The 26,412-nt window shown below is 39.7% G+C and overlaps 1 protein-coding gene across 1 annotated transcript in view; it reads left to right on the forward strand.

Moving 5' to 3' along the window:
• ANKRD31 (ankyrin repeat domain 31) overlaps window positions 1-26,412 on the forward strand; it is a 202,828-nt gene that overhangs the window by 153,002 nt on the left and 23,414 nt on the right. Inside the window, exons 22-23 of the mRNA XM_043975961.1 lie at window positions 6,397-7,441; window positions 14,893-15,033. Coding sequence (XP_043831896.1) covers window positions 6,397-7,441; window positions 14,893-15,033 — 1,186 coding nt within the window. The remainder of the gene's footprint in view (window positions 1-6,396; window positions 7,442-14,892; window positions 15,034-26,412) is intronic.

Raw genomic sequence — 26,412 nt, forward strand, 5'->3', positions numbered from 1 at the left:
TTGCTTTGCTTAACAATACATATTTTGTTACAAGGACTTGATTTTCTTTTGGGACAGAAAGAGGTGGAAGGAAGAGAAAATAAATGCTTGCTAATTGAAAACCATAAAATAAAATGTTTTTTTTTTAAAAAAACCTACCTATTGGGGCAGCTAGATGGCGCAGTGGATAGAGCACCGGCCCTGGAGTCAGGAGGACCTGAGTTCAAATCCGGCCTCAGACACTTGACACTTACTAGCTGTGTGACCCTGGGCAAGTCACTTAACCCCCATTGCCTCACTAAAAAAAAAAAAAACAAACAAAAAAAAACCTACCTATTCCTTTTTCATGTTCTCCCTTTGATGCATACCCAGACAGTCCTAGTAAGAATTTTACAGAGGTGAGAAACTAATGTTTTGTGTAACTGGTATCTTTTCTTTTTTTAAAAAATGTATTTACTTTATTTTGACATTTGTTTTTTAAAATTTTCTATTTCCATATTCTCTCCTTCCCTCCTACCCCTTCCATATCTATTGAGAAGGCAGGCAATAAATCAATTACACATGTGAAGTTATGCAAAACATATTTCTATGTTAGCCATGTTATAAACAAAATAAAACAAAAGCAAGAAAAATAAAGAAACTGAAAAGAATGCTTCAATCTGTACTCAGAGTTAGTTTATCAGTTCTCTCTATGGAAGTGGATAACATTTTTCATCAGGGGTCCTTTGGAATAGCTGATATCTTTTCATTAAACTTTTTTAAAGCAATAATACCACTATGATTTTCCCATCCTTCTGGTATCAGCTCCTCTTTGGGATATTGAGATTGGATCCCCAAATGTCTTTAAAATTACATCACCTCAAGGATGGATTTCCTGCATACTTATACCAACTTTATTTTCTTCAGTGCAATTTCTACTTCCTTGTATAGTACATTGTATATTGAATTGTTAGAGTCCAAATGTAGTAGTTCAATGGTTGTTGATGATGAGACTAGATTGCTATAGATATGATAACAGATCTGTTCCATTCCACATCTTTTTGTTGTTTACTCTCAGTTTCATCTATAAATATTCTAGGAATGATTTGACTTGGCTAAATTTCATGCTAATCTTTTGGCTGGTTTGCTTCTCTCTCTAGTCCTTTGTGTGTGTGTGTGTGTGTGTGTGTGTGTGTGTGTGTGTGTGTGTTTTGTGAAGCACTATTTAATATTCCATTGTTCTCTATAAAATGTAATAAATAAGATTGTATTCTAAACTAATGTTGACTGGCCTACTGTAGCTCTCTACTTGTCAAGGAGATCAAATATTTGCTGATCAAGTCAGTTTCTGGGTTCTAGACTTGTAGAAATTCTTTTACACTGGTTAAAATTCCCTAAGACATAGCAATAATTCAAGAAACATTCAATATGTGTCAAGCACTGTTCTATGCCTTGACAATACAAATACAAAAATGAAATAGTCTCTGCCCTCAGAAGATTACATTCTTCTATATATTAACTATCCCTTTTAGCTTTGTGCCATCTGAAAATTTGATAATCCTTCCATCTATCCCTTTATCCAAGTCAATGATAAAAATTTCACATAACCTACAGACTGTCTTCCAAGTTGACCTTTAATAATTACTCTGAGTCTAGCCATTTGACTACCTAATTGTACTATGGTTTAGCCTATATTTCTCCATCTTTTCACAAGGATAAATTTGTCAATTGTGTTGCTGAAATCTAAGTATATAGTTGTAGCATTTCCCTAATCTATAGTCTAAAAACTGATTAAAATGGAAATAGAGTTAGTTTGGCATAGCTTATTCTTGATGAAGCCAAGCTTTTTCCTTGTGATCATCAGAAAAGTAGGAGAAAGATAAATCCAGTTTTTCTGATTGACAGCTTTATTTTTTTTCTGTTTCCCTTTTTAATGAATAGTTTGTTTAAATCACTTTATGTAGTGATTGAAATTTTTCTCATCTTTATCCTTTGTCCTATTTTAGTGCCTCATTGGGTCATGAGGCAATACTAGGTTCTTGAAGGCCAACTGAGTTGAAAGGGTGCTGGATTTGCATGCAAGAAGACCTGGGTTTAAATCCTGGCTCTGTCTTTTTTACTACCTTCTTTGGACCCCACTTTCATCAGTGACTAAATGAGAAGGATGAACTAGAGGATATCCAAGATCTCTTACAAGTCTAACTCTATGATCCTATAATCTAATGATCTTAAGCTCTGGTGGGTTCTTACAGGTTAAAAAGACTTCAAATATGGATCCAGAAAAAGACTGTGTCTGGATCTTCAAGGAAGACTCTAGCTAAATATGGAAAACATCATGATCATCAGATTGGTCATTGGGTAACTCTATGGCAATTCATGAAACAAAAATACAAATTGTTTCTCAATACTATGTAACCCCTTTCTTCTCTCAGAGTGATGTTTCCATAGTGGCAAAAAGGGGACACATGGTACTAAGAATTCCAGTTTTTTAGCCATCTACAAACATTCATTTAAATGTTGTTCAGTGATTAGAGCAGCTGGCCTGGAGTCAGGAAGATTCCTCTTCCTGAGTTCAAGTCCAGCCTCAAACACTAGTTGTGTGACCCTGTGCAAGTCATTTAACCCTTTTGGCTCACTTTTCTCATTTGTAAAATGAGCTGGAGAAGGAAATGACAAACCACTCCAGTTTCTGTCAAGAAAACTCCAAATTCCATCATCATTTTAGATGACTGAAACAACTCAACAACAAATTCTCAACAAACTCAACAAACAAAAGTTTGAGACTTTCAGTTCAGTTCAGTTGAATTCAACAAACATTTATTAAGTATGTATAGTTATCCTTTCCACATCATGGGGGTTAGGGGTACAGTGCCCCCACAATCTGGAAAATCCTTGTAAAAATTTTTGGCCTTCCCTTCATACTAGAGAACAGTCTGATTTTTTTTTCTTTTTCTTTTACGGAGTGTTTACAGTACCTTATTGTAAAATTTGGGTTAAATATTTTGTTAGAGACTCTGTGTCATCTACTGACCTTTGTATGTCATCTGTGGCTTCAGCAAAACTCCCCCAAAATTATCATTTAATTTATAATGCCAACCTACCACATAGTAAAACCAAGATGAGGAAAGTCACAGTGTGGAAGGGATAATTGTACTATGTAACAGGTGTCAGGCGTTAGGAACACAGATGGAAATGGAACAGTCTCTGCCCTCAGTGATCTTACATTCTGCTGGGGGTAGTGGTGTGGTTGATGTAACCTATACACAGATAAATAAATATAAAACATATGCAAAGTAATTTTGAGGAGAGGAAATCTAATTTTGAGGGGGGGAGAGAAACAAGATAAGTTTTTGTGAGTGGTGGCACTTCAGTCAAGCCTTGAATAGAAATAGAGATTACAAAAAACAGAGGTGAGGAGAGAGAGCATTACAAGCATAGAAGTATAGCCTGTGCATGTTTGCAGAAGATGGGATGTTGTGTGGGAAAATACAAGTAGATCAATTTAGCAAGCTATGGCATAGAGTACATGAGGAAAAGCAATGTAAAATCAGTCTTGAAAGATAGGCTGGGAAATCAGAAAATTGGGGGGGGGGAATTTATAGACAGTTTCTTGGATAAAGGTCTCATATCTCAAATATATAGAGAACTTTGACAAAGTTATAAAAATATGAATCATTCACCAATTGATAATGATCAAAAGATATTAACAGGAGTTTTCAGAAGAACTCAAAGCTATCTAAAGTAATATGAAAAAATCCTCTAAAAATCACTATTGATCAGAAAAATACAAATTAAAATAGCTTTGAGATATCTCATACCTTTATCAGTTGACTAAAATGATATAAGGGGGAAATGATATAATATGTTGGAGGGAATGTAGAAAATTGGGACATTAATATACTGTTAATGGAACTATGAACTGATTCAACCATTTTGAAGAGCAATCCGGAATTATGCCCAAAGAGTTAAAAAACTGTGTATACTCTTTGACCCAGCAATACCACTATTAAATCTGTTTCCTAAGGTGATTGGGGAAAAAGCAAAAGAATCATATGTTTAAAAACATTTAAAGCAGCTCTTTGTGGTAACAAAGAACTGGAAATTGAGGGCATGCCCATCAATTGCAGAATGACTAACCAAGTTATGGTATATGATTGTGATGGAATACCACTGCACCATAAGAAATGATGAGCTGGGGGCAGCTGGGGGTGCAGTGGATAGAACACTGGCCCTGGATTCAGGAGGACCTGAGTTCAAATCCAGCCTTAGACACTTAACACTTACTAGCTATGTGACCCTGGGCAAGTCACTTAACCCCAATTGCCTCACCAAAAAAAAAAAAGAGAAAGAAAGAAAAGAAATGATGAGCTGGTTGGTTTTAGAAAAACATGGAAAGACTTGCACAAAATAATAAAGGGTGAAATGAGCAGAACCAAGAGAACATTATATACTGTAATAGCAATATCATTTGAAGAATAATTATGAACAAACAGGTTGTTCTGTGTACTATAAATACTCAAATCAACTATAAAGGACCTAAAGGAAAATGCTATACACCTCCAGAGAAAGAACATCTGATAAATAGAAGTATGCATAGTACAGTTTTACATATATTTATAAATCTGTATCAAATGGTGGCCTTCTCTAGTGTGGGGATGGAGGGAGGGAGATAGTTTGAAACTTAAAATGTAACCAAAGGGGAAAAAAAGAAAGAAAGATTGGAACATGGTTGGGAAGGGATTTAATTGCCAGATGAATTTGTATTTGATCCTAGAGCCAATGGGCATCCATTGAAAGTTCTTGAACAAGGGGAGTGACGTGATCAGACCTGTGTTTTAGTATTTCAATTTGTGTGTGAGAGGGGAGGGCCTAGAGGCAAAGAGACCAGGTAATAGACTATTGCAACAATCCAAAAGAGGTAACAAGGACCTGAATTGGGGTTTTGGCAATAATGGTAGAGAGGAGAGGTTGGGATATAAAAGGCGTTGTGAATGTAGAATTGATAAAATGTGTCAGTTGACTGGACAAGAAGGGCAAAAGAGAGGGAAGAGTCTGTAGGGGCTTTGATATTGTGAGCCTGGATAACTGGAAGTATGATACTGTCTTCTAAAGAAGCAGGGAAGTTAGGAAGAGATGTGGGCTGGGTTTGGGGGAAGGGAGGGAGGACTGACGAGAGCTGTTATGGCTATGTTGAGTTTTAAATGCTTTGAGAGGACCAGGATCCCCTGTTTTCTTGCAGTGGGAGCTAGTTTTCTCTAAAAAGTAACAAAACTGTCCCTCCAACTTGATTAACAACTGCTTTTGATGCAGCTTCCTGGTCACTTAAGGATATAAAAAGTGGCACCAATGTGGACTAGGAGCTCCTCCATTTTGTCACTCACATGAAGACCATGTGAATCAGCCCTGCTGACCAGAAGTGTTTCCATATGGAAATGAGGAAGTTCATGTCCAGACAAGCTAAATGTTACTGTATCTTTGTTGCATTTTTGTGCTATGTTAGGGCAGAGTAAACCTTTTGTTGATTTTTTTAATGACTTACAAGGGCCTTATTTTGTCCCAACATCAAAAATGAACTAAAAAGAATACTGGTGTCTGACATTAAGCCCATCTTTTTTGTGTGTTTGTGATTATAGAAAACATTACCATATTAATCATTTTGTGTAAGGAAATTTGAATAAAAAAATGAAAGAAAGTGAAAAATAGCCTGCTTCAGTCTGTTCCATCAATATCAGTTCTTTCTTTGGAGGTGGATAGAATGTTTCAATAGTCCTTTGGAATTGTCTTGGACCATTGTATTATTGATAATAGTCAAGTCATTCACAGTTCTTCATCAAACAATATTGCTATCTCTATGTACAATGTTCTCTTCGTTCTGCTCACTTCACTATACATCAGTTCATACAGATCTTTCCAGGCCTTTCTAAAGTCATCCTGCTTGTCATTTCTTATAGCACAATAATATTCCATCATCATCATATATCATAACTTGTTTAGCTATTCCTCAATTGATGGACATTCCTTTGATTTACAGTTCTTAGCCACCACAAAAAAGAGCTGCTATAAATATTTTTGTACAAATAGGTCTTTTTCTCTTTTGGGGGATGTTTTTGATTAAGCCCATCTTTAACAAATGTGTTTGGTATGCAAAAATGGAGATGCCTAACAAGCTATTTATGTTGCCGTGTGACCGTGGGCAAGTCACTTAATCCTGCCTGCCTCAGTTTCCTCATCTGCAAAATGAGCTGGAGAAGGAAATGGCAAACCACTCTAGTATCTTTGGCAAGAAAACTCTAAATAGGATCACAGAGAGTCAGACATGTCTGAAAACGGACTGAAAATTTTAACTGGAAACAAAAGAGGGTTCACGTTGTGTGTAGGATGTTACCGTGTTGTTGTTTTAAAGAAGCTTTGTATATTTTTTCCTTTTCCTTTCTGTAGGGCTTCTGTGGAGTCTTTCAAACATGGGGCACTGAGAGAACAACTGGCTAACTTGGCCACTCGACAAAAGAGCCTTTTAATGGTGGCCCAGAAGCAAAAGAAGTTAAGCCAGAAAATACAAAATTATAAGAACACAAGAAACAGGTCTGGTCTGAGTGTGAGGGGAGAATCATGTGATTCAAGGAATTCCAGTGAAAATGATGAGGGCAGCTACCCTACTCCTGTGGAAAGAACAACACAGCCTGAATCAGTTTCTGTACCTGTGGGGTCCCCTGCCAGTCTCATGAGTGGAAGTGGTCAAAAAACACATTGTGCTACTGAAAATGGGCAGGAGGACAGCCAAAATCTAGACAGCTGTATAAGTGAGAGAGGGGTGTATAAGAAATTAGCTGAGAGTGATTGTTTTTCTTTTAATGAACTAATCTCTGAAGGAAAACCTGGAGATCATAGGGAGAGGATATCAAAAAGCAATTATACTCATGGCATTGAAAGGGTTAAACTTCCTCCCCTGCCAGTGATTTCCAGTGCTCCAACAGAATATTTACAAGAAGGAAGTTATACTTCAGTAATTACAGCCAAAGGAAGCAAATCTCCAAATCCCTCTGCAATAACTGAAACTTTAAATGTTTTAGAGACCACAAGTACAACTGTCAAAAATAATACCCATCAGCCAAGCATGGTTTGTCAGCTGGCTCTTACCAGCTGTCTTTTGCCAGGAAACATGGCTAAGAAAACAGTTTCTCAAGACCCACCCAGGGCAGTATCTGAATTTCTAGTGCAGTCGTTTATTACTCGTCAAGAAAATGTGCAAGTAAACAGTGGTGCTTTACTTAGAATGAAACCAAATCATACAGAGTCAAGACCAGTTGGTGCATTTTCAGATAACAATCAAATTAGTTTCTCTTCAGAATCTGCCAATCAGAATAACAAACAGGAACCTTTAAACTACAGAGCAGAGATGAAAATGAAAAAAACCCAGATCAAGGAACTGATTTCCCTGGGAAGAATTAAACCAGGAAATGATGTTTTGGAATTCAAAATGCAGGTAACTATCACGGGTTTAAACTCTAAAACAATGTCAACATTGGAAGATTAATGTAGTCATATTTTTTTAGGCCAGCAGGGTACTATGGTTCTTCACTGAATAGATGTCACAGTATTCTTGAGTGCCTAAATATTCCTGCTCATTACTGTGGTTTCTATCCCTTATATCAAGAACTGAAGCATCTTTTGGAGTACTTTGAGTCTACTGCTTCTGAATGAAAAATCATTCTGGAACATCTTTTACTTGCCTATTATTTCCTGTTCTTGAAGTAAAAGGTTGGAATGATAATGTTTTGAAGGTTTACAATGGTATTGATATATATTATTTCATTTGATCTCTTCCTTATAACAACCAAAAGTAGATATTATTTTACAAATGAGGAAAGAGGCCAGGGAAGTATAAGTAATTTGCCCGTGGCCACATAGCTAGGAGTATCTAAGAAAGGGTTTGAACAGAGGTCTTCCTGACTCCAAATCCAGCACTCAGTCATCTAGTCTCTGCAAGGACTTCTCATTGCCCTGGAACAAGCTGTGTGCCCTACAGCTTGGTGGCACAGTAAATAGAACCCTGGGCCTGGACCTAGTTCAAATCCAGACTTAGATACTTATTAGCTGTGTGACCTTGGGCAAGTCACTTAATTTTCTTCCTTGTTGTTCAGTTGTTTTTTTCAGTCATGTTTGATTCTTCATGACCCCATTTGGGGTTTTCTTGGCAAAGATACTGGAGTGATTTGCCATTTCCTTCTCCAGCTGATTTTACAGATGAAGAAACTGAGACACACAGGGTTAAGTGACACAAATAGTAAGGATTTGAGTCCAAATTTGAACTCAGGAAGATGAGTCTTCCTGGTTCCTAGCCCAGAACTCTATCCAGTGTGTTGCCTAGCTGCCCCTTTTTCTGCCTCAGTTTTCTCAAATGTAAAATGGAGCTAATAACAGCACCTGCTTCCCTGGGTTATTGTGAGGACGATATAAGATAATATTTATAAAACACTTATCACAGTGCCTGGCACAAAGTAGGTACTTAACATAGTAAGTGTTTAATAAATGCTTGTTCCTTGCCTTTGCTGCTCCTATCAGAAAATAAGGAAGAAAACTTTCTTTTTTTCTTCTCTCCTTTGTCCTCTACATTCCCAAACTACTTACTGTTGAACATTATTATATTGTGCTGTTACTTATCTTTTCATATTTTTGTCTTGTCACTCCAACTATCTTGTAAGCTCTTTGAAGGCAGTGACCTCCCATATTTTTCATTAACTCCTCTAATAACTAGCATAGTTGTCTTTTACAAAAATTAGGATTTTAAGATATGGTTTTGATTCCTTTGTGCAACCAGACTTCTGACTAGCTCTAATGGAAAGCTTCAGCCACCATTTCAGAAAAGGTTATAGATCTATAGATTTAGAGCTAGAAGTATCCTTATAGGTCACTGAATCCAACTCCCTCATTTTAGGGGAGAGGGACTGATGCCTGGAAGGATTAAGTGACTTGCCCAAAGTCACACAGGCAGTAGGGGATTGGGTTGCATTGTTTCAGAAACCCATGAAAGCCCTTACCAAGTAGCTTTTCAGTAACCATATTATTCATAGTCAATAAGCATTTATTAAGCACCTACTATATGCCAGGAATTATGCTAAGGCGAAAGTGAGTTTCTCCCCTTGAGCTCACAATATAATGGGTTTGTGAAATTATAGATCCAGTGGTGGCTTCCTGAATTGTCTTTGGCCATACTTCCCTTCATGGGGTTCCAGGACAGAACTGTTCCTTTACAGGGGGAAGGAATGCAGTGAAACATAAACACAATGCATTTAGATTATCTTTGCTCATTGATATTTGGAAACTACCAATTTACCCACTAAATAGTAGCCTAGAGGGCTGGGAGGATTAATGCATCTTCCAAAGGTATCATTTAAAACCAAAGAGCAGCTTGGGTATTGGAAGCATCTGTTAATGCAATATATTTTATGCATATAGAGACAAAGCCAGGTTAAAGGAAGAAAAAGTTTCTGTTAGAAATATGGCCAAAGGATCTACTCTCCTCCAGCAATCAAATTTTGAGAGCTTTCCTCTGACTTCAGTGGACTCTTAGATGCAAAAAATACTCCCTCAGAAATGGAATTCACTAGCTTAATGTTTCTTACATTTATGTTCCAGGCTTTTTGTGTGTGGCATATGCAAAGATACACAGAAATCCAAGAGTTTTACATTTAAAAAAAATAAGAGTTCTTATAGAACTTGAATTATAAGAACATAAGTTTCTGCATTTATAAAATGAAGAGATTAGATTAGATTATTCTTAGAATCCTTTCCATTTTAAAATACTATGGACCATGTAGTTATCCATGGTGACTAGTGATGGGGGCTCCCTATTTGAAGAAGATTTAGAACCATAGGACTATAATCTTTAAGGTGAGATCTAGAGCTGGAAGGTACTTCAGAGGCTATCTGATCTAACAGCCTTTTTTTTTTTTTAATGTGAAAACTAAGGCCCAGGGAATCTAACCTACTTGCCCAGGATCATCCAAGTAGTAAAAATCAAAGGTGAGATTGAACCCAGATCCTTTGATTCCAGAGCCTGTGTTCTTTCTACTTGCATCACATTTTAATAGAAATTGGAAATAGAGAAAGTACATGGCATTCATTTACCTGAGACAAAAACATTTGGAGGAGGAGTCAGAAGTAGCAAGGGTAGTCATTCAGTCCATACACATTTATTAAGTGCTTACTATGTGCTAAGCACTAGGGATACAAAAAAGGGTAAAAGACAGCTCTTGCCCTCAAGGAGGTCAAATCATAATGGGGAAAACAAGAAACAAACAATTATGTATGAACATGCAATATATAGGATAATATAATAATAATAAGAAGAAGTAATTAAAAGAGGAAAGGTACTAGAATTAAGATGGGTTAGGAAAAGCTTCCTGTAAGATTTTAGTTGGGACTTGAAGGAAACTAGGAGATAGAGATGAGGAAAGAAAGAATTTTAAGCATGGAGGACAGCCAATCAGTAAACATTTTTTATGCACCTACTGTGTGCCAGGCACTGTATTAAGTGCTGGGTATACAAAAATAAGGAAAAGACAATCCCTGCCCTCAAGGAGCAGACAATCTAATGGGAGAGACAACATACAAACAAATATACAAGCAAGCTATATAACAGATAAATAGGAAATAATTAACAAAGGGAAAACACTAGAATTAAGAGGAGTTGGGGAATGCCTCCAATAAGAGATGGGATTTTGGTTGGGACTTAAAGGAAACCAGAAGGGGCACCTAGATGGCGCAGTGGATAGAGCACCAGCCCTGAATTCAGGAGTACCTGAGTTCAAATTCAGCCTCAGACACTTAACACTTACTAGCTGTGTGACCCTAGGCAAGTCACTTAACCCCAATTGCCCCGCAAAAAAAAAAATAAATAAATAAAGGAAACCAGAAAGGTTGGTAGGCTGATGGGGGAAAAGAGAATGAGAAGGGGGTGGGGAGTGTTCCAAGCATGGGGGAGGGCTAAGAAAATGCCTTGAGGGTCTTATTAGTGAAACAGCCAGGAGGCCAATGTCACTGCATAGAAGAGTTCATAGAATGGTATAAGATATAAGAAGACTGGAAAAGCAGAGGGAAGGGGGAGGGAGGGTTAGGTTTTGAAGAGCTTTGAATGCCAAGTAGAGGATTTTGTATTTGACCTGAAGGTGATAGTCATTAGAGTTTATTGAGTATTCGGATGACATGGTTGGATCTGCACTTCAAAAGAATCACTTTAGTGACTGAGTGGAAGATGGATCAGAGTGGGGAGAGATTCCAGACAGGCAGACCTACCAGCAGGCTCTTGGTGTGAAGTGATGAGGGCCTGCACCAGGGTGGTGGCAGCATCAGAGAAGAGAAAAGGCAGTATCAGGGACATGTTGCAAAGATTAAATTGACAGACCTTGGGAAAAGATTGGATATCTGAGGTGAGTGATAGTGAGGAATCCAGGATGACTCCTAGGATATATGAACCTGAAGGACTGGGAGAATGGTGTTGCCCTCTATAGGAAAAGGGAAAGTTGGACAGTGAAGGAGGAAAGAATGAATTCTGTTTTGAACATTTTGAGTTTAAGGTGTCTTCAAGAGGGGGCGGCTAGATGGCGCAGTGGATAGAGCACTGACCTTGGAGTCAGGGGTACCTGAGTTCAAATCCGGCCTCAGACACTTGACACTTACTAGCTGTGTGACCCTGGGCAAGTCACTTAACCCCCATTTCCCTGCAAAAAAAAAAAATGTCTATAGGACATCCAGTTTGAGATGTCTGAAAGGCAGTTGGAGATCCAAGATTGGAGGTCAGCAGAGAGTTTGGAGCAAGATAGGTAGATTTAAGAATCATCAGCATAGAGATAGTAATTAAATCTAATGGAGCTGATGAAATTACCAAGTGAAATAGTATAGAGGGAGAAGAGAAGAGGGCCCAGGACAGAACCCTGAGAGACACCTTAGAGGACATGATCTAGAGGACGATTCAGCAAAGGAGACAGAGAAATAGCAGTAAAAGAAGTAGGAGGGGGGCAGTTAGGTGGCGCAGTGGATAGAGCACCGGCCCTGGATTCAGGAGGACCTGAGTTTAAATCCGGCCTCAGACACTTTACACTTACTACTAGCTGTGTGACCCTAGACAAGTCACTTAATCCCAATTGCCTCACAAAATAAAAAAGAAGAAGGAGGAGGAGAACCAGGGAAAGTTGGAATGGGGGTGTTGAGGAGGCTACAGGCACAGAATATAATCTGACTGAAGGGACAGTTGTTCCCAGAGAGGGGGCACCCATCCTCCTACAGTGTCTGGGCCTTACTCCTGTGGCGACTAATGGGAAAGGCAGGACCTTGGAGAGGTGACCCACAGAAAGGGGAGCCTGGGAGATAATGGTCTAGGGCTGGTTGTACCACATGGTAACTCAAGCTGTGGAAATACCATGAGGTAAAGTTCAGAGACTGTAGTCCCCCATCACAGTAAGGACAGACATTTCTCCACATGTCAGCAAAACTCTGTTCATTCCAGGCTAGTTATAGGTTTGGGCACGAAGGTTGGTCTCAGTGTCACATGACTAACTTAAAAATTAACATACACCCAAAAGAATGGCAAGTACAAAAAATTACAAATTTTATCTAGTATAACAACGGGTTGCTCACCCTTGATTCCTAAAGTCTGGACCTCTTCTTCTGTCATGCTCCCTGAATTTGTTGGTAGTTATGGTTAGGGCCTGGTTTCCTCTTTGGACACCACATCTTCCTCTAGTCCAAACAATGGTTTAGATCAGCAATCCTGGCTACTAACCTTGGTTTCTGCTTTAGGCATTGCTTCTGTGTGGCCCTTTCAGTTACAAGACCTGTATCCCAGGCCAATGACTTTTATTGGCTCATTCTGGGATTTTTTCCTCCACTCTCACCCAAAATCTTTGCCATAATGTACTGGATGAAGTATCTCTATGGCTCTTCTAACCTAGAAAGAACCATAAAATCACAAATTTAGAACCAGAAGGAACCTTAGAGCCACCTAATCCAACTCGTTTGCTTTATCAATGAGAAGACTGGGTTCTAAGAAAAGCAACAGTGGCAGTATTTGAACCCAGTTCCTCTGACTCCAAATCCATTGATCTTTTCACTCTACCAAGTCTTCAGTCATGGCTTCAGTCAGTGCCATGAAACTTAAGTAGCTTCAGCTCCTACTACTAAGGAGTAGCTCAGTCAGCTCAAGTGAGGCCATTGTAAGAAAATACTTATATTCTGAAGATTATGTACATCACAACTAAGGCTGTGCTATCTGGCAACTTGTCAACCAGAAAGGTCTAGAAATCTGCATTTTGAGTAAGCCTGGTCTCTTCTTCCCAGGACGTATGCCAAGGCTAGCAAGAATGGATGCAAAAGTAGTCTGACAGCCAACAGAAGCAGCTTTTGATGTCAAAATTCTCTCTACCCTTGTCACATTTTCCTGTAGTATTATTGCCTTGTCACATTCTGTTAGCTGCTCTAGGAGCTGGAGAGCAGTGTATTCTTTTTAGATGTGACACTTCTCTAACTTTTCTACAAATAGCAGTTTAAAAAGAAAAGTCCGTAGTGGTACGGTAGATTGAGAGCCTTCAAGTCAGAAAGACCAACACTCAAATCCCTCTTCTGATACATATTAGCCGTGTGACCCTAAGCAGTGTCCCAGGTAACTTGTGATGTATGGTTCAGTGGAAAAAAGCAATTCCTTTGAGGTCAGAAGAACAGCATTCAAACGCCACTTCTGATGAAGAGTATTTGTAAGCAAGGAACTTAATCTCCCTAACCCTCAGTTTCCTCATCTGTAATGTGAGGAGTATGGACCAGATGATCTTTGATTTCCTTTCCAGCTCTAGATTGAAGATTCTATGAAGTAACAGAATTATTGCCTATCTATATTGGTAGAGAGAGGTTTTTTTTTCTCCTTGGGATTTCTAATTGCCAGTGAAATCAGCATGATTTCAAAAGGATATTTATGAAGTAGTTTTATTTCCAGTACATTCTGGCAAAGTAGTTTTATAGGCTTTGCCTTTATGTGTTAATATTTTTAGGTTTTGATAAATTCTCATTGGAACTTGAAGTGACTTTTGTTTGTCTAGGTGGCTTCCTATTTATTGCTCAAGTCAATAAGTATATATGAAGTACCTGCTGTGTACTGGGTGCTGTACTAAGCACTGGGGATGGGATGAAAGGCACAAAACAGTCCCTGCTCTCAAGGAGCTCATAGTCTAATGGGAGAGGCAACATAGGAACAAGTATAGAACTTTACTTTGGTATTGTCCTTCTAAGGGATTTGTGAGGTTTTGGTTTCATGCTATAGCCTAGAACCAGGGTAGAGACTAGGTTTTAGGAAAAAGGGAAGTGCTGAGTGAGACCCCTGGAGATAATAGGAATTAACTCTAAGTTAATAGGCACTTAATACTGAATGACAAGGGCCATTAGGTGGCACAGTAGCTGGAGTACTGAGTTGTAATCATGAAGATTCATCTTCCTGAATTCAAATCTGGCCTCAGAAACTTATTAGCTGTGCGACCCTGGTCAAGTCACTTAATCCAATTTACCTCAATTTCCTCATCTGTTAAGTTAGAGAAAGGCATGGCAACCCACACCAGTATCTTTGCCAAGAAAACCCTAAATGGGGTCATAAAGAGTTGGACACAACTGAAAATAATTAAACAAAAAAACTAAATGACAACCTATGTCATCCTCCCTCATTTGAGGTATTATTGTCTTAAAATCAACTTATTAAAAAAATCAACTTATTTATAGGATGAGAATGCTGATTATGAAATTTATAGATTTTCTAAGTCCTCATATTAGCTTCAGTAATTCAGATTTTAGCTTGTTATCTATAGTAATTTTAATGTTGTTGAAAATTTCCTAATGCTGCTTATGCTTAAAGGACATCACTTTAATCTCTTTTCTTTTTCAAAATTTTCATTTTAGGATGCCACCTACAAAGCCAGTATCTTACCGAATGGTAAAATCAAGTCAAAAAATGGCGAGATTTATAAAAATCCAATAACCTGGATCAAAGCACTTTTAGGAAGTAACATTTCTGTGACCTGGAAGTATGTGTGGAATAAGGTAGGTCCGTAGATCATCCTATTCCCCACCTCCCGTTTAATATTCATAAGAAAAAGTGCTCTCTTAACAAAGGTAGGATTTTTCTATATATAGCAGGTTTCCCCCCAACTTGGAGTGGCAATGCCAATAGATCTGGAAGTGTGAAAGGGTAGCCTAATTGAGTTAGTCTGTCACATAGAATCTTAGCTAGGCATTACAGATGGACAAAGAGCTTGATCCAAATGAAAATATTACGTTTTAGAACATGTTACACTTTTAGTGATCTCATACTACTTCTTGACCTTCAAACAAACTTTTTTTAAAAACACCAGCCTGGGATTCTATGACTCTGAATCATGGGACACCATGATTTTAGATCTCAGGGGTAGCAACACTGCATGTGACCTAAAGGACAGTGGATTGTGAATGGTTCTAGGTGGGCTTCATTAGATTCCCAGGGATGATGCGTGTAAATGACATAAAGTCATTTAGGACGAACCAGAAAAGGAAATGAGTTGGTCATATAGGGATAACCAAAATCTTGTTGCACTAAAATATGACAAAATACGAAAAGGCTTAGAGGGAAGCCTCCAGCATGTTGCTTTGTCCTCCATGTAGAACTTATGGAAGGGATTTGAAAAAAAGAAACCTCAGGGGAGAGGTGGGGGCCGTTAAGCCCTGAGGGGAGGAAATGCTCACAATGAAGATACCATCCATTAGAGTACTAATGAAATAGAAGTTGGGAGAAGTTGGGAGGATGAATGGGGCAGGGTGAAAGTAATGAGTTCAGTTGAATAACAAGCTGTCCACCAGTGGGACATCCAGGTGGAGAAGACAGGTCCAGAAGACAGGTACTCAGGAGAGTGGCTAGATATATAGACTTGGGAGTCATTTTCCTCTGAAGGATAATTGATTCCATGGGAACTGATGAGATCATCAAAGGAGAGTATGGAGAGAGGAGTAGAGCCTTAGGGGAAGCCCACGCCTTGTGGAGGGAGAACGAACAATGATCTGGCAAAGGAATTTGAGAGGAATGGTCAGACAGGTAAGAAGAGAACAGGGGGACAGGAGAGGAGGAGTAAAAATCCAAAAGAAGAGCGTGATCAACCCCGCCAAAAACTGCAGAGAGGATTAAGGAAAGACCATTTAGCACCAATCACTGGCTTCCTGACATGTTATCTCTTGTCAGGGAAGAAACAGTAACAAGGGGAAGAATCAGAGAGGGGCAACTAAAAGTAGAGGAAAACTCAGTTCTGCACTGTGCTAGGAGACAGAAATACAAAGACAAAAATAAAATGTCCCCTGCTCCTAAGGAGCTTACATTCTCCTGGGGTGGGTGGGGAACAGCAAATCATAAATACAAAATATATACAAATCATGGACCCCACTGTGAGGACAGAGAAAACTAAATACTAGGGGAATCAGGAATGGCCATTTGTAGGAAGTGACAACTGAACTGAGCCTCAGTTGAAGGGAACAGTGTATTCCAAGAGGTAGGAGAGAAGAGGCCATGAAGGATAACCCGGGCAAAAGGGAGATGGAAAGTCGTGTACAGGGGATGATTGCTTTGGCCGTTGGGGGGAAGGAGAAATGTCAAAATCAACCTGGAATGACTAACTAGAGCCCTTCTATGAACAGGTTTTTAAAGGCCATAGGGAAGATCTGTGTATTATTTTAGAGGGAACCACTAAAGATCCATGTGCAGGAGAGGGATGTGGTCAGAACTCTGCTTTAGGAATTTTGCCTTGGTAGCTATGTGAAGCATGGACTGGAGAAGGGGCAGAATGGAGGCAGGGAGACCAACCTGAAGGCTGTTGAAGTAAAGGAATTAAAGTGAGGGTTTGAGGGGAAGGGGGGCCATGTGGGTGGGGGGAAAGGGAAAGAGGGGAGAGATGGTGTAGATAAGAACTGGCTGACAAGAATCGGCAATAGATTGGTGCTGGAGCAGGGGAGGAAAAGTAAACAGTTGAGGATAACTCTGAGGTGGTAAAATAGGGTGAATAAAAGCATGATGACACCTTTGATGTGGACAGGTAGGTGACACAATGGATAGAGTGCTGGGGCTGAAGTCAGGAAGACCTGAGTTCAAATCCAGCTTCAGACACTTACTAGCTGTGTTACCCTGGGCAAGTTATTTAAGCCTGTTTACTTAAGTTTCCTTATTTGTAAAATGATCTGGAGAAGGAAATGGCAAACCACTCCAGTATCTTTGCAAGAAAATCCCAAATGGGGTCATGAAGAGTCAGACTGAAATAACCAAAACACACCATTGATAAAAATTCAGAAGTTGGAGGAAGAGTGGCATTCATTCAGTTATTCAACAAACATTGAGACAAACTTCACAATTTTGCCTTAGGCTAGCCCATTATATGCAAAATGTTTTTTCTTTTATATTCCTGTACTTCTAGTGCTTTTTGCAAATATTGTTTCACCTGAAAATATTTCCAATCTCAGGGGAAAAAATTGAATCTTTTTTTGTTTCTAAATTAATTTTTAAAAGAAAATGCATAAATTCTATTTGAGGATTTGCTTTGAAGTGTATTAGATGTAAATAAAAGCAAAGACTGTTCCCTCTGCACTCCACTCCTAAATATGGAAAACTTGTAAGGCTTTACTCTCTGCAGTTTGAAGTGGTCTTGACTTACACTTGATTCATATGTTCAAAGATTCCCATAATTAGTTTGAGGCAGCTGATAGCAATTAATTTTCCATAGATTTGATAACTTATTAAAAAAAAAGAATGAGGAAATCAAAAGATTCCATTTAACTAGCTCACTCTAATTTAGGTCCTAATGAGAGAGAGGCCCATATCAAGGAAATAACTGTTTGCTATCTCTTTTTCTTTTTATAATTTAAAGGTCCAAAAGATGCATGCTATATCTTAAATTGCTTTTTAAATGTATATTATCACATATAGTGAAATCTTTACTGCTAACAATCCATAATAATGATTGATATGATAATCTGCAAATCACTTTGGAAAAACATTGACCAATGAATCAGTTCTCATCTGGCCTTGGGAATCATTTTCTTGGTTTCATATTTGGGGCAGGGGAGGGGGGAAAGGCAAGAAGGAGGGTTACAGATAGGTTATGCCTGTCTAGGCATAGAAGACCGCCCCCCTTACCACCTCTTCTCTTTCCTCAAAGGACATCTAGTCCGATCCTCATTTTACATATGATGCTTTAGTTAAAGCCAAGGGGGTGAGTGTATATGAAATGACTTAATGAATGCTGGAATTGCCCAAGATCACACTGTGTGACAGAGATAGGGTTTCAGCCCAGGTGCTCTGACTCTGGCTCCAGTTCTTTCCCTGCATCACTCAGAAACTCTTGGAGAGGCTGCCCTGGTTCTAACCAAGGAGTTTATATTTTCAGTGATCCTAGTAAAACAGCATGAGTCTTGGGAGACAGGATCACTGCCATACACAGGGGCACTAGGTGGTAAAGTGCACAGAGTGCTAGGCTTGGAGCCAGGATAACTCATCTTCCTGAATTCACATCTGGCCTCAGACACTTACTAGCTGGTCAAGTCACTTAACCCTGTATGCCTCAGTTTCCTCATCTGTCAAATGATCTGGAGAAGGAAATGGCCAGTCACTCCAGTGTCTTTGGAAAGAAAACCCTAAATGGGAGAGTGGAGAATTGGACACAACTGAACAACAATAGCAACATACACAAGGAGAGAAACTGTCCTTTTACTGAGTGGATACTTAACAAGTATGTTTGTTGAATAAAACTGATTAGAGCAAGAGTGCACCTAGTCATTGACAGTGGATTCCCCACCCCCACCTCACCAAATACCCCTGCCCTCATCTTAACATAATGTTAGGAAAATCAGAGCCCCTTGAGCCAGCGTTGACTTTGCTCATGAACAAGCAGATGAGTGCCCAGAGAGGTAGCTTGGGGTACGAACTCTGTGAAGCCAGCCTTCGGCGCTTCCTGCCTGCCTTCCGTCATGTGGCAAATGCCAGAGCTTCAACTAGAGTCAGACCCAGTTTGCTGGGTACATGAATTAGAGATTGAGTCATATGCAAATGTGTGCTGCTGCTAGCTTACTTCTGACTACAACTGGGTTGAATCAAATTAGGGCCCTAATGACTTCCTTTTAAAAAAGGAAAAGAAAAAGTACAATGACTTTTTTTGTTCTGCTTCTCTTGGAACTCCTTGCTGTGTTTGGGGAGGCAGCTAGGTGATGCAGTGGATAGAGAATTGGACTTGGAGCCAAGAAGACATGAGTTCACATCCTTTCTTAGACATGTACTGGATGGCTGTGTGACCCTGGGCAAGTCACTTACCTTCAGTTTCTTCATATGTAAAAATGCACCTACTTCCCAGAGTTATTGTAAGGATCAAATGAGATACCATGTAAACCACTTTGCAACACTTAAAGAGTTATATAAATGTTAACTATCATTATTTTTAATACTCTTGATTACCCCCTCCTACTTAGTTCCTTCTCCTCTTTATCTGTAATATCCAGTAGTAAGAGTTGTCCAGATACATTTGATTGGTTTTACTGTGAGAATGCATGTGACATGTTCTCATGGTTTTCCTTACTTTCTAAACATGACTTTTTTGTCTCCTTTACTGGCTCCTTATCTCTCTGCTGTTTAGACATGGTTGTCCCCCAGGTAAGGATTCTCTCCTTGGTCCTTTCTCTATATACTCCCATCCATATCCATGACTTCATTTTATCACTTTTATGTAAGTGACTTTCCGATTTGTAGTCCCATCCCCAGTTGTCCCTAGAGTCCAGTATTTACAACTGCCAGGTGGATATCATTATTTGGACTTCACTAATACATTAAATATATCTGAAACTAAATTCAATCTCTTCCCCCACAAATCTTCTTCCTCTTTGATAACACAGATGTCTTCCCAGTAACCAGGGGTCCTAATCTTGGGCTTATCTTTGACTCTTCCCTTTCCTTTGCTCCATCTCACCCCCACAACTAGTTAGTGGCCATGTCTTATTGCTTCTACATTGGCAATAGCTCTCAGATCCATTCTGTCTTTCTAATTCTCATACTTCAGTTACCCTGCTTCAGGCACTCATCTCTTCTCTCCTAGACTATTGAAATAGCCTTTAGAGGTAGAAGCAACATCCGCTACTAATATTGTCCCATTGCACAGCTAGAAATTTACCACACATGGCCTAAGAAGACTGGAAAGTCCCTGCCAAATAGGCTAGTTCTGCTCTAAAAAGGCAATGAGACTTAACTGATCCAAAAGACTAGGGTTAGAAGGACTGACACAGCTCCCCTGTGTCACCTAGAGCATAAAAGCCTAGTGCATGAGTATTTGGGTCATTTCAGGCTTATTAGACTTTCCACAGTCATAAGCATCAACACACCCTTCTGACTGGGGGTACCAGCAAATGTAGAAGCAAGGGGACTCATGCCCAACATTTGTATTCAATGATTCAATGTTGTGGCTTTGCTAGATTTCTTTTCGATGTTATTGTTGAATAAATTTTCTTTTGTTAAAGGTTCTTTGTTCTGGAAGTATCCTATAAGTCTGAATCAATGAAGCAACCCAAGTCTGATCTGACCCAGAGCACCCTCTAGCAATTCTTGACTATTCTTCAATCCATCTATCGCACTATTGCTCATGTAATCTTTTGCTCTGACCACAACATTCTTTTCCAAATGCTTCTGTAGATCCCCATTACTATTAACTAAAGTGTAAACTCCTTATTCTGGCATTCAATTTCCTCCATGAGTTGACTCAACCCTGTCTTTTCAGCTTTATCTCATATGACTCCCATTTACTTGCTGTATATTACAGCCAAATAGAACTAAATAGAACCCTTTCTCATGCTGGTCTATCCTATCTCCCTTCCCCATCTCTGTCCCCTTCCTCTGGGCCCAACTGAGGGGCTACATCCGTCACCAAAGTTTTACTACCATGTGCTACGTGATGGACATACAAAAACAAAAATGAGATAGTCCCTCTCCTCCAAGAACATACATTTTATCAGGAGAAACAGTATGTGCAAATTTAATTGTCATCTTGATTACTCTGGTCCACTACTGCCTGAAGTCCAGGTGTGTTATATTTTACCCCTCCCCAAGAACTCTTCAATACCCCTCAGGAAACTTGGGGAGTCTGCTACTCTGCATTTTCTCTGCTACTGGCTCCAATTCCCACCAATGGTGTTCCCCCAGTTTTAGGAGTTCCTCTACCACCAGTTCAATTTAACCACTTACCAGATTAGCTTTTATCAAGGAATATTTATTTCAAAGCTATAGTTAAAAAACAACCATACAAACATCCCCCAACACCTGGAGGCATAATACCCTCCTACATCACCTCAGTCTCTAGGGATAGGGAGGAGAATAGGTTCACAGCGGAACTCAGTTTCAAGTCTACCACATTCCAAGTCCAAAAACACCTTTGGGCTAGAATCTCTGAAACTGGATTCTCAGAGCTTCCCTCCTGGTCTAGCCAACCTCCAACCTAGAATCCTGCATCCTGGCTCAAGTCTAGGTTCAGTAAGGATTCCACATTGCATCTAAAACTGAAAGGACAAACAGAGCAAAATGCTGACCCCATTTCTCAGGGCCAGAGGGCCTAAAATGTGATTGGGAGGGATGGAAAGGTAGCTGCCTTCATTAATGGTGCCTGTGCTAATGCTGAACACGACCTTCTTTCTCTCTGGATGCTGCTAAAAGCAGGAAAGAGACTGTTCCAATCTGGTAGTTTTAAGGACTCAGCCCATTCCAGTTAGGCAGCCCAGTGGCAGAGGCCCCTTCTGTCTACGTGGTAGACAAATACAAGATGTTTTCCCAGAAGTAGGTTCCCAGTGTCTACTGGGTAGGTGTCTCCATGTTAGGTGATTTGGGCATGCTCAGAGCATTACATAAGTAAAGTCAGAATATATACAAGGTAATTGAGGGGAGAGACACTAAGAGCTAGAGGGATCAGGAAAATCTTCATCCAGGAGATGGCTCTGAAGTTAAGCTTTTGAAGGAAGCTATCTTAAGAGGAGGGGGCTGCCTGGGGGACAGCCTATGGAAAGACACAAAGATGGAAGATGATGCAATAGTGTGTAACCACAGTTTCTAGCCTGGATCATTTTGCATGACTCCTAATTAGCAGAGAAAATGATGACTCAATGCTACCTACCTGGGAGAGGGCAGAGCCTGGGAGAAAAGAAACATTCCTCATTCTTGCTCAAATGGGAGAGAGACCCTGATGGGGAAATTTCCCAAAGATTCTAGGGAGGCAAGCTGGAAATCAGAGACGTGTTAAGGCACCAGCTTCCTCTTCTACATTCTGCAGTCACACTCACTCTGCTAAGCACTTTACAATTACTGTCTCATTTGATCATCACATCAACCCTGGGAGGTAGGTACTATTATTATCCCCATTTTACAGGTGAGGAAACTGAGTGACACACTGCATTTACCAGATTCTTCCTTGTGGGATAATTATTTGTGCGCGTATTATTTCTCCTTGTTTATTTATTTATAAGCAACTTGAGAACAGAATATCTGCTTATCTTTGTATCCCAAGGATCTAACAGAGTATCTTAAATGTAGCTGACAATACATGTTTGTTGAACTGAACTGAAACTTACAGTTGCCAGCATTGACTAGAAATCTTGATGCCAGCTTCTTCTTCTACAGTCTTCTCTTTATCCTTCTTAAAGCTGTTCCCAAAGAGAATTTGAAACCTCATATATCTCCCTCTCAGAGCAGGAATGAAGAGTGTCTCTTCTCCAGAGTTCTTGCATTAACTTCTCCCATCACGAAAACTTTCAGTGTAATCATCATTCTCTCAACCAATTAAGAGAATTTTAGACAAAATATTCTGGGTTTAAAACCTAGATTACACAATGAAACTCTGGAGTAGACCTATTTGGTTGGATTGCACAGCTCATGAAGGAGAGTAATAAGCATAATCATAGCTACCATTTATATATCCCTTACTCTGTGCCAGGCACTCTGCTAAGCACTTTACAATTACTGTCTCATTTGATAATCACATCAACCCTGGGAGGTAGGTACTATTATTGTCCCCATTTTACAGGTGAGGAAACTGAGGCAAACAGTGTTAAGTGACTTTCCCAAGGTCACTCAACTAGGAAGTGTCTGAAGTTGGATTCAAAATCAGGTCTTTCTGACTCTGGGCCAGGTACTCTATCCATGGTATTCCCAAGCTGCTAATTGTATAGTTGATCTGGAAAAGTAGATTGTATATACCGTGAGAGATTTAAAATGTCAAAAAGAAGAATTTGCATTTTAACCTAGATTAACTTTTTGTCTTAGAGCCACTAGAGGTTTATTTGTTTGCTTTGCAGGGCAGTGAGGATTATGTGACTTGGCCAGGGGTCACACAGCTAGTAAGTGTCAAATGTCTGAGATTGGATTTGAACTCAAGTCCTCCTGAATCCAGGGCCGGTGTCTTATCCACTGCGCCACCTAGCTGCCCCACCACTAGAGTTTTTTAAGCAGGAGAGTAATGTAGTCATACCTGCGCTTTGGGAATGTCACTTTGCAGCCTGAAGTATGGGAACTCAATTAGGAGACTTGCAATAGTCCAGGCAAGATATTGTGAGGACCTGAACTAGAGTGGCAAGTGTGTGAGTAAGAGATAAGGGAGAACATATGCAAGAGATGTGGAGCCAGAGAAAGGGAAGAAATGTGGAAAGCCAGGGATGATACAGAGGTTTTCACAATGGATAACTGCAAGGATGGTGGTGCCATTGATAAGTATAGGGGAGTTAGTAAAGGAAAAAGTTTTGAGAGGAAAGATTTCTGTTTTGGACAGTGAGTTTGAGATTCCTATGGGGCATCCAGTCTGAAATATCCAGTCAGACAGTTAATATTTAAAGACTAGAGTTCAGGAGCAAGACTAGGGTTTGGTATTTAAATCTGGAAGTCATCTGTATAGGGATGATAATTGAACCTAATGAGATCACTGAGAGAGAGTGTATAGAGTGGAGAGAGAAGAGGGACCAAAATAGTGGAGGGCTAGTGGACAGATAATTCAGAAAAGGAGAGCACTCACTTTTCTCAGATTTCTCACAGAACACTGCCTAGACCTCTACACTGCATTTACCAGATTCTTCCTTGTGGGATAATTATTTGTGTGCATATTATTTCTCCTTGTTTATTTATAAGCAACTTGAGAACAGAATATCTGCTTATCTTTGTATCCCAAGGATCTAACAGAGTATCTTAAATGTAGCTGACAATACATGTTTGTTGAACTGAACTGAAACTTACAGTTGCCAGCATTGACTAGAAATCTTGATGCCAGCTCAGCATCGCTCTGAGGCCTCACTATCCTAGACTTCTGAATTGCTACAAAGAAGGGTGCAGAACTCATAAAGCTTTTTGTAAATATACATATATGTATATATGTATAAATCATTGTCCTGTAGTGAGCTAAGAACTCAGAAGGTCACATTAACTCTTTTTGGGTTACTAAAGCTGTCATTTAACACTCTGTGGTACTAGCTGTGGTCACTTAAAAGAGAGCCCAACTGGTGTCAGTGCACTTCAAATGAAGATGTCAAGAGCTAAGAAAAAGCATGCTGGGTCTGGGCCCAGCTCTGTCTCCTAGCTCACCAGTCCTTCAGTGAGGATAATGGGAAGAGCTGGAGAGTGGTTTTGTTGAACAAGCCTAACATTATCAGTGAACAACTGAATCACGGATAAAAATAATCCATACTTTCTGGTTCTTGGTTGTATAACAGAGATGGTAAAATTTTATTCAGGGTCCTCCTATCTGCTTCTAGAAAAGTCCTAGAGATCTATGTGTGATTGGATAATTTTATTCATATCAGAATGGACCTGAGTCTTACTTATGTACCTAAGATCTGGATGGAAGTTGTAACAGAGGCAAATTCAAGTTTGATGTGAGGACTTCCTAACAATTAGCATTATCCAAAAGTGGAATGAACTGCATTGGGAATTAGTGGAGTCCCCCTCACTTGAAATTGGTAAGCAAAGGGTAGAGGATTAGTTATTGGAGAAGTCATAGAAAGGATCCTCTTCTAGATCTAGGTTGGACCAAATAGCTTCTGAGGTCCCTTTCAACTCTGATTTTCTGTGATACAGACCCAAGGCTACCTCAGAGTGTTGTTTCTGTTTCAGGATACATCCAACAAGAACTGGAGCCTTCTTATCAAAGAATGGGTCTAACCTTCTGGGAATGTCTTTTCTTCAGAGTCTAAAGTGAGGCAAAGACTCCCTTAGTCCTTGAGTCTTCCTGGATGGTACATGCCAGTCTGTTGCATACCTACCATTTTTGCCTCTGTCTAGACTCTGACCCTGTGGAATGATATCCCAAATAAAATCTGAACAAATATTTTATGCAGTACGCAAAACCGAAACCCAGATGGATAGTCTTTTTATGTTCAAGGTCAGACAGGGAAGAGACCCAAGATTGTGGGCTAGAAGCAAGCAATGTAGCCAAGATCCTATGAACGAAACTCTGCTAACCAGATATAGAAAATGCACCAGACTGAATACTGATGGGGAAATCCCAAAAAAGTCAAAGTGAGTCAGTTGCGTAGCCCAGGTCAGCATAGGGAGACAGGGAAAGTCTGCTAATACTGAGGGGTGGGTTAGATAAAGAGCACACCACAGAGAGCCCTCAAATGCCCAGGGAGAGACAAAAGGAGGTCCCAGGCCCATATAGGGCACCCCTAGACCCATACTGGGGCACAGCGACTCAGAGAAGTGTGAATTGGCAGTTTTATCACCCACCACCTAATTCTAGGTCACAGATCCAAGGTGGACTGAAAAATAGACCTGGTCATAGTGTTGTTTGTTTTTTTTTAGTGAGGCAGTTGGGGTTAAGTGACTTGCCCAGGGTCACACAGCTAGTAAGTGTTAAATGTCTGAGGTCAGATTTGAACTCAAGTACTCCTGATTCCAGGGCTGGTGCTCTGTCCACTGCGCCCTGGCAAGTCACTTATTAACCCCAATTGCCTCACAAAAAAAAAAAAAGTAAAAAGAATAACTGACCTAGGGGGCAGCTAGGTGGTGCAGTAGATAAAGCATCAGCCCTGGATTCAGGAAAGCCTGAGTCCAAATACAGCCTCAGACACTTGACACTTACTAGCTGTGTGACTCTGGGCAAGTCACTTAACCCTGCAAAAAATAATAATAATAATAATAATAAAATTTTTTAAAAACCAATTGACCTAGAAAGCAAATAAAGGAGAAAAAAATCATTGGGCTATCTAAATGATATGACCCCCCCCAAAAAAAATAGCCTAGGTATTATATTTCAAGAAATCTTAAAACTTCCCAGATCTCTTAGAACCAGAGGGCAGAGTAGAAATAGAATCCACAATTACCTCCTGAAAAAAACTTCAAATGAAAATTTCAAGAAACATCATAGTCAAAATCCAGAACTTTCAGTTCAAAGAAAAAAAATA

The sequence above is a fragment of the Dromiciops gliroides genome, chromosome 1, assembly GCF_019393635.1.
Source record: "Dromiciops gliroides isolate mDroGli1 chromosome 1, mDroGli1.pri, whole genome shotgun sequence".
NCBI classification, from domain to species: domain Eukaryota; kingdom Metazoa; phylum Chordata; class Mammalia; order Microbiotheria; family Microbiotheriidae; genus Dromiciops; species Dromiciops gliroides.